General features: G+C 41.2%; 1 protein-coding gene across 3 annotated transcripts; it reads left to right on the plus strand.

Moving 5' to 3' along the window:
- The first annotated feature begins 902 nt into the window (after nt 1-902).
- Nucleotides 903-11,924, plus strand: LOC121651162 (mitochondrial carrier homolog 1-like). 3 transcript variants are annotated; one of them, XM_042003109.1, is made up of 12 exons: nt 903-1,235; nt 2,135-2,219; nt 2,303-2,409; nt 2,814-2,876; nt 2,992-3,049; nt 4,556-4,607; nt 6,958-7,017; nt 7,107-7,200; nt 8,804-8,851; nt 8,934-9,001; nt 9,315-9,390; nt 10,168-11,924. In XM_042003109.1, the coding sequence occupies exons 1-12, from the start codon at nt 1,083-1,085 to the stop codon at nt 10,240-10,242; spliced, it is 939 nt and encodes a 312-aa protein (XP_041859043.1). In that variant the 5' UTR covers nt 903-1,082; the 3' UTR covers nt 10,243-11,924. The 3 variants fall into 3 exon arrangements, 2 of the variants coding, with proteins under 2 accessions (XP_041859043.1, XP_041859044.1); XR_006012401.1 differs by lacking the exon at nt 10,168-11,924 and having other exon boundaries at nt 7,107-7,271; nt 9,315-9,388; XM_042003110.1 differs by lacking the exons at nt 6,958-7,017; nt 7,107-7,200 and having other exon boundaries at nt 2,814-2,883.
- The last annotated feature ends 398 nt before the right edge of the window (nt 11,925-12,322 follow it).

A 12,322-nucleotide genomic window follows, 5' to 3' on the forward strand; every position in this document is an offset into this window, starting at 1 on the left:
AAAAACTGCAAAATATGTGCAAATTTATCAACAGGAGGAGCAATGAGAGCAGATCCAGATGTCTTCTTTATCTGCTGCAGGCTGTAGACCTCCATGATGACCAGAGCTTCAGTGGAGAGTCGGTCAGGTGCTGGGAGTGCAGGACCTGTAGACACACACTGGCAGACAAACAACAACCGTTTACAACCATGTTCAACCGTTTGCTTTATTTAGCTTCATTTATAAGGACGTTTATATTATTACAGTTTCTGGTTTACAGGCTGATGCCAGACTGACGTGTTAGCTGAGTAATTATGTTGTATGAACATGTGGTAGGATTATTAGATCATTTAAAACTTTTTCTAAGTTATGTAATATAAATATGAAGCTTCTTTTGCAACATTGTAATTCACATTAACCATTTATGCTCCGAGTTTAAAGAAGTAAAGAAAATCAGACAAAACAAGTAAAGTAACCCTAACCAGCATCATAACTTCACTAACAGCAGGTGAGCTGTGACCTTTATAACTAATTCTGCAGCGTATTGATAAGGTCATTACGGTGGGTCGTTGGTCACCATGGCCAAAAACTTTTAGAATCGCTTATTTGTTGTCATTTTATTAACAAGGTGAGACAGTAAACATTTGAGATTTACGCCACTGTTGTTCAAACGTTGTAACAGTCTGCCTGTCCTGTCACATAAAACAGATTTTCAGGAATTTTCTAGCATTAATTCTGGCGTCTGCTTACAACTGGCCATCCTGATAACAAACGTCTGTCTGTGTGAGATTAGTTTTAGACTTCCGCGTTGGTTTATTCGCGGCACGTGCTTAACCCCGCCCCTTTGTTTTGGTACCCCTAACAGATGACGTGCTACTTTTTTTTTTTTTTTTTTTAGCCCAAATAGGTTATGAAACCAGAATAAAAGAGCGTCTCTGCTCTTTTACGGGAACACAAACAGTCAATACGGATCACAGCTTCATCCGGCTCTGTAGCTGAAGCAGGGGCTTTTATACTGAAATCTCAAAGCGGAAGTTGTACCTCTGGCAGTTCGGGTTTGACGCCAAGTGATGAACCGAGTCTCTTCCTCGCGCTAATTTAACATGGAAGCGCCTGAAAACCTGCCCGTTGAGGCTGTCAGCATCGCTCAAGATGCTGCATCGAGCCCCGTGGAAGTGGACGCCGCTGTGCTGCTGCTGGGAGCGGGAGTTACAGCCATCACACACCCGCTGCTATACGTCAAGCTGCTAATACAGGTAGCTGATGTAGCTAGCTGACGCTGCACGCGATCACAGCTGCTGTGTTGTGTTTAAAACCCACATTTAACTTGGCTTGCTCTTAATTCAAATCATGGCTACACAGATGCAGCAGGATCAGTGTTGTTGTTTTCGGTCGGTGTCTCAGTGGATATGATTTTCCTCATCAGTCTGCATCATCCATGCACCCAGCCTGCGGTCTCAGGCAGCCTGAACCTGCTCCGTGTTAAATCTAAATCTCTGCTGCAATCCAACATAACTTTACCTGAGTATGGGGGTGCTGTGGATCTGACCTCCCCACTTGTAAAGTGGGTAGACGGTAGCAGAAACTGCTGTTTTAGTATTGTTTTTCCTGTGTGGAACACACAGCTGCAGGGATGTTTGTTTATTTACGTAAACAGTACATACAATATCTACATATATGTATTGCTCAGCTTAATTAAAATGATTTGTTTGCATATTTTTCTATTGGTTTGAGCTTGATTTATTGCTGGTTTATGTGCTTTTTATTTTTTATATATTTTCTTTTTATTTTAGTCTGGTCTTAGAGACAGTTTAGTTTTTTCTCATTATAGTTTACTGAGTTTAGATTGGCAGGCTTTATATTTATTTATTTATTGTACTTGACAAACTGAATTAAAATAGAGTTCACACGATGAAGAGCTTTGAATACTTCCTGAATCCATTCTACTTTGATTGGTCACAACTTTCAAACCCAGTCAACATTCCTGAAACTGGATCATGTTTGGGCTGATAAATGCCTTTGAGCCTTTAGTGCATCAGCATGGATCTGGAGGAGCCGGGGAATGATATACCACTGACCTTTCACATTATAATCCACTGTACCAGGTGGATGCAGAAATGAAGAAGTGTTTAATCTCAGTCTCTCTTTTTTCCAGGTAGGACATGAACCTCTTCCTCCAACTGTGGGCACCACCATGTTTGGAAGAAGAGTGCTATACCTGCCCGGCTTCTTCTCCTATGGTAGGTAAATTGGTGTTAATGAACATGTTCCTGTCTGACTGGACAAATTAAGAGCAGCTGACTGGAAATAAATTTATTTTCAGCACAGCATATTGTGGAGGTGGATGGAAAGGGGGGTCTGTTCCGCGGCCTTTCCCCTCGCATCATATCCAGTGCCATCTCCACCGTGGTCAGAGGGAAAATTAAACAGGTAAGCAAGGACTGAGACAAATGTTTGGACTTAGATCTGTCCCAAAATGTTTGAATGAACCTGAAATAATCATGCAATCCTTCAAAAGAATGCCAGTATTATCAAGTAGTAATCCCGAACTGGAACCGTTACAGTTTGACACAGTAAACAGCAGCAACAACTTCTCTGCAGGTCCACGCAGCTCCCTTAAAGATCTCTGTCTCTTTGGAAATGCAGATACAACCAACGTGCAACTAGCCCTTTGAGATGATGCAGATTTTTAAATGTGTGCATGAGAAGCCGTTAAATAAAAGTAACCTGACCTTCATTTGGGGGGGGCACTGCAGTTTCTGTTACCGTCCTCATGTTCATGTCACAGTTCGTTTTTAATCTGTGATGTGAAGGTTTATTTATTTATTACTCAGCAGGTGCAGCTTCGATCAAAGAAAGACGAACAGCAGACTTCCCTCGGGAAAGTGATCAGAGAGGTGAGAGGTCAGCGGCTCCCGAAGAAATTAAATCTGCTTCAAACTTCTTTAGTTTACATTGTAAGTGAAGTGGTACAAAATTCTGCTTTTACGCGTCTTTAAATTGTTTTCTCAGACCTCACACGAGATGATCATCCAGTGCCTGTCCAGAGTGGCAACACATCCTTTCCATGGTATGTCCTCAAAGTTTGTCCACCATAAAGTGTCCTCTGAGCTTGTCCTGAATCCTGAAACGATCAGTTGGATGTTGATCACAGTTCTGTTCACATCAAAGCTTCACACGTCTGTTTGTTTCTTCCTGGTTAAATGAAGTTTTCACCAAGTTGTGTAAAGTGCAGTGAGGCCACTTATTACTTTACTTAATTCTCCACCATATATCTATAGAATAAATGTATTACAACTAAGGATGCGCTGACACCACATCTGTTCAAACCAAGTACAAGTAATGATATAGTACTAAAAAATCCCATTAAAGTTTACTGGTAAGGAGCGTGGAGCAGAATGTCAGACGGACGACTGGCTGGTTAGTTGTGGGATATATCAGATGTTTCATCCTGCAGCACCCTCTAAATGTCAGGCTGGAAAACTGTCAGTCTTCATCAATAAGGAGGATAAAGGGGTTTCTGGTGGGTTCGGTACCCATCTCTCCCCGAGATAAGTCAAACTTTTAATATGACATGAGTAATAACTTTGTTGTTTATGTGTTAATAAAAACTAATGTTACAAGGGCACAGATGAATCTCTTTGCCTTAACATGTTAATTTTGACATCTCTAATTTTTTACATTGGTATCAGGAACACTTTTATATGAATACCGAGTACGAGTAAGCAGGAATCGGCCTGATACTATTTTGGTATCAGTGCATCCCTAATTACAGACTTCCTCACCTAATGACCGTAGAAAGTAGCATAAAACCAGTCGAGTATAAAGTCGAAATTTCGATATTTATTAAGGAGCAGCTGTTAGCCGAGAAGCAAACTGAAAGCCTCACACAGAGCTCTGATGTCTGGCTTTTGAGTCCAGTGTGAAAATCTTTAATCAGCTCCAGTTCTTTATTTCCATTAACGGGAACACGATGCCTGGGTGCACGCGCTCATTTTTATACGAGATGCTGCAAATGATGCCGCAAGAATGGACAAGGCTGGATTTTCCTTTACAGAAACTCATTTCCCGACATTAACGTCTCAGCTGGAGGCGCTGAAATGTTCATGAACTCAGACGGACGTGTTTTACCGCCGGCTGAGCAGCGTTTCCATCCACAGTTCACTCCAAAGTAATGAATACGTCATCACCAGACGCTGGTCCAGAGCAGCTTGTTGATTATACTGTAGTGCCACCACTTTATGTTGTCATAGCAACAGGCTCCTCCAACGGGAGGTTATGGTATAATCTGGCAAAATCACGCCTGTAATGACGTGTTTTTATTATTGATTGCTGATGAAATGCAACATTTTGTACAGTAAATCTGTCATTTGGTAAAACTTCTTGATAAAGTTGGACAAATAAAACCATTTAAAGTCTCATAGAACCGATAAAGTCAGAAAGTTGTGTCTTAAATGATTAAACCTCATCCATCTTTTTCTGTCTCTGCTGTGGTTTTCCGTCCTATTAAAGCTAATAATACAGGAGACATAAAGGTCATCATTCATCTTATCACCTGTTTTCTTTTCTTGGGCAGTCCTGTCAGTTCGCTGTATGGCCCAGTTTGTTGGCAGAGAGGTGAAGTACAGGTGAGACATTTTATAACCCTTACATTTCTTTTTATTACAAAGCAAGAACTGTAGTAAAACTTCCCATGAAACAGCAAATTTAGGCCTGAATATTTATGGTTTTCCTGAAAAATTACAAGCAAAATTAAACACTCATCAATAATTCAGACAAACATAAAAGACTGATCCATAATTCAGAGTTCCTACTTTCCAGGAATGAAATCTGCCCACGTTTCACAGGTTGAACATTTTGATGTGAAGCAGCAGAAGCAAATTATCCCTCTATGTGAATATTACCTTTAATGCTGATAGTTGACATGAATCTTGAATCGAAACTGTTAAATATTAATATTAGTGCCAAAGATATTTAATATTTAAATGCTATTATAACTAACCCTGTCACGTATGAAAATATTCCTGATTCAACGTTTTAAAAAAAGAGATTTTAAAAGGTAAAATGTCCTCATGTTGTTGACTATTTTCAGATCTACACTCATCAGCCACTTTATCAGGTCCACCTTCTAGTACCGGGTTGGACCTTTTTCCTCCAGAACTGCTTTAATCCTTGGTGTGATGGATGTAAGCAGGTGGTGGAAACCTTCCTCAGAGGTTTTCTCCATATTGACAGGCAGTGTTGGGAGTAACGAGTTACAGTAACGATATTACTTTTCTGGGTAACGAAGTAAAGTAGTACATTACACTTAAAATATCGGTAACAAACTGACTTTACTAGACTACAGTAACGTGTTTTTCTGCGTTACTCGAGCCGTGTTTGCCTGTGTGTAAAGTTCTGATCTGTTTTAAGTGGTACACGCATGCTGCTGCCTGTGTGTGTGCTTGCCTGGACACGTTGCCATAGAGATCGATTTGCGTGATGTAGCTGATTGTGAGACAAGTGTGGCCATTTCTTCCCAGACAGGGACGCTGTTCTTATGGTTTTAAAGTCATTTTGTTTACAGTAAACACTCTGCAGACAGGCAGCGATGGTTCGGCTATGATGTTTGTCCATGTCGACACGGTGAATTAAGAAATGGTAAAGTAACAAGTAGTGAAGTTACTTTTCAAATGTAGTAACGAGTAGTTTCATTACAATTTACAGAAGTAATGAGTAACTAGTAACTAATTACTTTTTTAGAGTAACTACTCCAACATTGTTGACATGACAGCATCACACAGTTGCTGCAGGTTTGTCGGCTGCATCCATGATGAGAATCTCCCGTTCCACCACATCCCAAAGCTGCTCTACTGGACTGAGATCTGGTGGCTGTGGAGGCCGTTGGAGTCCAGTGAACTCATTGTCATGTTCTAGAAAGCAGGTGGAGATGATCTGAGCTTTGTGACATGGTGCATTATCCTGCTGGAAGTAGCATCAGAAGATGCTCCACTGTGGTCATAAAGGGATGGACATGGTCAGCAACAATACTCAGGTAGGCTGTGCTGGTTAAACCAGGTCACGTTGGTACTCAGGGGCCCAAAGTGGGCCTAGAAAATCTCCCCCCACCATTACACCAGCAGCAGCCTGAAGCGTTGATCCAAGGCAGGATGGATCCATGTTTTCATGATGTTTCCAGCAGATTCTGAGCCGAGCATCTGAATGTGGAGCTGAAATGGAGACTCATCAGACCAGCAACGTTTCTCCATCTTCTATTGTCCAGTGTTGGTGAGTGTGTGTGAATTGTAGCCTCAGTTTCCTGTTCTTAGCTGGCAGGAGGAACCCGGTGTGTCTTCTGCTGCTGGAGCCCATCTGCTTCAAGGCTGGACGTGTTGTGTGTTCAGAGATGCTGTTCTGCAGCTCTTGGTTGGAACCAGTGCTGATTGGACTTCCTGTTTCCTTTCTATCATCTCCAACCAGTCTGTCCATTCTCCTCTGACACCAACCAGACATTCTGGTCCAGACAACTGCTGCTCACTGGATATTTTCTCTTCTTCAGACCATCTCTGGAAACCCTGGAGGTGGTTGGTGTGTGAGAGTCCCAGTAAATACTCAGACCAACAACCATGCCACGTTCAAAGCCACTTAAATCTCCTTTCTTCCTCACTATGATGCTCAGTTTGAACTTCAGAAAGTCGTCTTCATTGTGTCCACATGACTACATGCTGCCCTGTGATTGGCTGGTTGGATATTTGTGTCGACAAGCAGCTGAACAGGTGGATCTGATAAAGTGACTAATGAGTATTTTTCCAAACATTTTGGCTAAAAAAACGTTTCATTTAAAATTTGCAAGGGAAGGTCCATGTAGTCTAAAGGATAGAAGAACCATTCTTTCCATATCCTACATGGAAATTCCTTTCCCGTTCCGATGATCGGAATATCGTATTAACTTCCATTTAATTATTCTGCTTTTATCTGTGTTTGACTACATGTTTGCAGGGGGATGTTCAGTTCTTTTATCAAGATTTTTAAGGAGGAGGGCATAGCTGGATTTTATGTGTAAGTCAAACTCCATCTTCACATTTCACCTTCACCTCCATCTTTAACTCCCACACCCACCAGTCCGACCAGTGCTTGTGTGTTCGTAGGGGTCTCATACCGCATGTACTGGGAGAGGTCCTGTTCCTGTGGTGTTGTAACCTCCTGGCACACTTTATTAACACCTACGCTGTCGACGAAAGTGTAAGTCCACCAACTTCATGTGAGAGATGCCGAGCTAACGGCACAGGAAACACTCAACACCAAGTCCAAACGTGTTTCCAAGGAGACGTAATAGCCACTATTAAACCGACCATCTTCCTAATAACAGTCTGGTTCTCCTCTCACAAAAAAACCTCAGTAACTGGATTTTATGGTATTCACAAAGACAACAGAAAATTCTAATTTGATAGAATTTAAACTTTATTTATAATAATTTGAGCAGTGCTTCAGCCGTCAAACTGAACCATCTATCAGACTTCATCATTTTCTCCACTGAGGGTCAGAAAAGTGTGAAGGAGAAGTTAAATCATACTTTACTGATCCTGAAGAGTTTCTATGGAATTAAGAAAAGAAATAAGTAGAAAACAGTTCATTATAATTTACCAAAACCTTTTTTGTTTTAAATAAATTTTAAGAAAAATATTCATGAGAAAATTAAATGGAGAATAATTAAAGTAGATAATTATATTTTATTAATTTGATCAATTAAAATGTTATTAAATGGTATTATTAATAAATGAATTACAAATCGATTTCCCACCAAAAGGCAAGTGTAAGTAAAACCTCTGCAGCGTTTACTGAGGCAGCAGCGAACAGTTTCCAGCTGTTTATTCCTGGTCATCAGCTGATTCCAGCGCTGGAATAAACGCGCCACTGGTCGCTCTGTGGGAATAAAACTCAGAGGAAATTATCGTAAAGATTCGTGTTAGCAACAAGTTCACTTATTCAAAAGTTTTTCCATTTTAAAAAGTTCTTCCTGTCCGACGGACACAAACTTCACTCAGAGATGGAAATTCAGTCTTAATATTGTTTATTCCAAACATGATGACTTCATTTCTGTTTTAATAATCAGTTTTATGCTATAAATGAGCTCCTGTATCTTGTATCTGTTCATGATTTCCAGCTGTGAGAAACATCAAATACACAAAGAGCCAGGAAAGCAGCGTTAATGTAGACCTGCCTGCTCTGAAGAAGATAGACTGTTTTATTAAATTACTAATACTTTAACCCCTTAATTTATTTACAGTGATATAAAAAAAGCAAAATAAATACAGTAAAAATAAGAAAAAGCATAACAAAAGAAACTAATTGAATAAAATAAAATAGTTAGCTGTTGCATAGGTTATTATTGAACAAAATAATTAAAATAAATATATGAATTAAAATAAATTAAGTTAATTTATAAAATAAATTAATTTGATTAAAAAAAAAGCTAACATTTAAAAAGTTTCCGAAGCTTTTTGGGTTGAATCTGCATTCTGTCTCATGACCAGCAGGGGGCGCCGCCGCTGTTCTAACAGGCGTTAAATGCATCACAGTCATGTGTAATTACAACATGAATTAAACTGGCAAGACATGAAATATCTGGAATCGCTTCCGTTTGCAGTCAAAGTCAGAATCACTGCAGGTTGTTTTTGTCCCAGACGTTTCTGGTTTAAGGTTTTAAAACTGATAATAAAGGAGGGTTTGAATTAGCACAGGCTAGCAGAATAAATTCTAATGTTAAAGTTAATGTGATCCACTTGAAATCAAATCATTTGCCATCAAGTCTCCTCTGCGTGAAACTTGTGTTTTTCTGTTTCAGTTCAGCCAGGCCTCGGCAGTAAGGAGCTACACTAAGTTTGTGATGGGCGTAAGTTCACCAGTAAAACTGTCATTTTTCAACATTTTCTCTGATGAACCAGCAGCTGTGTTAACAGAGTGTGTTTCTGTAGATTGCAGTGAGTGTTCTCACCTATCCGTTCATGCTGGTTGCTGATGTGATGGCAGTCAACAACTGTGGGTGAGTTATTTACTTCAGTCTAGCGGCTCATTCTAATTCAGTTTTACTTATATAGTACTTTTCATACCAAAGAGCAGCACAAAGGACTTTACATAATAACAGAAATACCAGTCCTGTTTTACGTAAACACACTCCAACCCCTGGTAACAGGCTTGATGCTGCTGTGAGGAAGCCATATCTAGAAAAAAAAACTTGTTTGTAGAGAGGTGGATTATGGGTGATTTTAGTCCGGATCACATGTGTTTGCAATCAGCATATCCAAATACGTCTCCTAAAATGCTTGAGTCTGATTGGTTGTGCTTTATTGTGTCAGTCTGGCTGCAGGTCTTCCTCCTCGCTCTCCTGTCTTTAAGTCCTGGCTGCACTGCTGGAATCATCTAAACCACAAGGTAAACTGGAGACTCCCTCAGTTTCCTCCGGTTTGTTGAGATTTTCTTTATTTTCACCCTCATGCCCTCCTCTGGCATTTTTATCAACTTTTTTTACTTGTTGAACGTTTCGGCCGTCTTGCAGTGACGTGACATTTTGTATGAACTCGTCTTTCTGGACAAATTTTTAAAATCCAGTGTCTTTTTCTCTCATGTGTCTTTTATGGTAAATGGTAAATGGTCCGTATTTATATAGCGCTTTTCTGTACCTGGGATGATACCCAAAGCGCTTTACATTATACATCACATTCACCCATTCACACACTGATGGCGGAAGCTGCCATGCAAGGCGCTCGACCACGACCCATCAGAGGCAATTAGGGGTTCGGCGTCTTGCCCAAGGACACCTCGACATGAACTCGACTTGGCCGAGGATCGAACGGGCAACCCTTGGGTTACAAGACGACCGCTCTACCTTGCTGAGCCACGCCGCCCCTGATGAATTTTGTGTCCTCTGGTGAAGTTTTTAATCATCAAACATCAGTATTTTGTTCTGCCTTTTTTTTTACAAGTCATTTAAACACCTACCAACCTGATCTAAACCACCAAACAATCATTTTTAGGATTTTAACCTTTTAAATGCCAGTTTGAATATTTGAATTACAAATAATTAAAATGGAACAGAAAAATATTGATGTTTGATGATTTATAGCAGTTTTTGTGCGTCGACACTGACGCTCACCAGAGGGTCCTAACCGTGAGGAGGGCTCAAGGGTTGATGATGTCATTTCCTGTCAGGGTCACCTCTTCAGAGGATCCAGCTTCTTCTTCCGTCGGGTGCCCATTGCCTCGTTGCCATCCATGGAGGAGTGACGTCGTCGTTATCCCCAGCCGCCGGGATGTCCTTCCTCGCCCTGCTCAGAAACATGCCCCCTCCCTCCGCTGCCAGCCAGACATCCAGATGTAGCCGGCAGCACCGCTCATGGAGTGCCAAAGCAGCTTCAGTCCAGTTCAGAGGACTGACGAAGGATCTGGTTCTTTCCAGAAATCAGGGATTGATGCAGAATCAGTTCAGAAACTTTTTGTTTTTGTTTAAAACTGTGATCAGACATGCAGCTGAAGCTCGGTGCAGTTCAGCTGCACAGAGGCACAAATTCATCCTCATGTGGCCTCAGCCAGTTTTTACTTTTGTCCCGCAACTTCTTACCTTTAGAGCCAGTAGGCAAAAAAAACTTGCAGAAATATTCTCATTTATTCATCAACTAAACCAGCCCATGTTCAGATGTGCCAGTTGTACATATCTTTAACCTCTTCTTGATGAGACCTAATATTTTTTTACTCCTGTCCAAAATAATATACCCATATATAGTATATCTTCACAACTACAAGGGCTGTTTGTATAATCTTGGTGTCTACACGTGAGAGATTACTACAGAAGTGTCAGAATCAAGGCGTGCGTTAATTCACCCGGAACGCAGTAGAGCTGCTTGGTAGAGTCTTTTAGCTGAGTTTCTCCTCTCATGTTGCTATGCTACATGTTAGCATTGGTTCTTCTAACCATGTGCAACGATTCTCTGGACTGCTAGCATCTCATGCTGCCCCCTGTACAGGAGGCTCTCGTCAAGAAGAGGTTAGCCTAGCCAGTCGTCTGCCGCCTTAAAACCACCTGTAGCTGAGAGAGCGAGATCCTGAGTGGAAGTGGGGCGAGATGGGCTTCCATCCGCATCAGAGTGGCTGATTTCATGACCAGTACTGCCAACAATGAGAAGCTTTGTGGAAGTTTTTAGTCGTAGATTTATGAAAGAAAGGAACACACTACGTCTCAGGAGTAACAACAAAACTTTCAGCCAATCAGGGCAGAGCTTTGTGGCCACAGGGACGCTGTACCCGGAGATCTGCTGCAGTGCCCGACATGTCCCGTCTGCAGCCGCCTTCCACCCACACTGTTTTTAACCAGCATGCATTGCTTCCAAACCATCATGCATCACTTAAGTTCAAGTGAAGCTAGATGGTCTGTGTCAGAGTAGCATGCATGAGGTTGGAGACCCGAACTGTTCCAGCAGACTGTGATCAGAACATGCTCATCACTGACTCTGTGGTGGTTTTAATGCTGCTCATCAGTTTCTGTTTAACTTATTGGTGTAATTTGGGTTAATCAGCTTGTTAGTCTTACTGCGAGTTTGCAGTGTTGACACACAGATGAGTCTCCCAGTGTGATCTTTGGTTGCAGCCTCAGCCTTTGTAGCACCATCAGGCCTCTCCTGTTTGTGAGGACAGAAGGAGTCTGATCTGCTGCTGCTTCACATTTTATGTCCGTCAGGTGGAAGCGGACTGGTTTCTGATTATAACAGAGCTGTGCTATTTTTTATTTTAAAAGATTTAACAATGCTAGAGTATATGAGATAATATATGTGTATATGTATTATATAGGGTGCATGGAAGATGAATACATATGATGGAGACTACTGAAACGCTGTATTACAAGCCTGTGTCCATTGGAGATGGGTTGAAATGTAAAATATGAATGAAAACCAAATAAAATGATCAGAAAATCATTTAAAATCTGAAAGGCAACATCATTAATTGTTTTTTAAGTGTATGCGCTTATTTTAAATGTTATGTCAGTAACATGTCACAGCAACAACACATTAGCATGACGGAGCTTCAGAGAAGCTAATTTTTTTCAGAGGTGAAGATGGAGAGATGTTGATCACAAACACTCACTGGCAACGATATCAGGTCCACCTTCTAGTACCAGGTCAGACCCCCGTTTTCCTCCAGAACTGCTTTAATCCTGGTCTGATAGATGGAACCAGGTGGTGGAAACCTTCCTCAGAGGTTTTCTCCATATTGACCTGACAGCATCACACAGTTGCTGCAGGTTTGTCGGCTGCATCCATGATGAGAATCTCCTGTTCCACCACATCCCAAAGCTGCTCTACTGGACTGAGAT

This window comes from Melanotaenia boesemani, chromosome 13 (genome assembly GCF_017639745.1).
Source record: "Melanotaenia boesemani isolate fMelBoe1 chromosome 13, fMelBoe1.pri, whole genome shotgun sequence".
NCBI lineage: Eukaryota > Metazoa > Chordata > Actinopteri > Atheriniformes > Melanotaeniidae > Melanotaenia > Melanotaenia boesemani.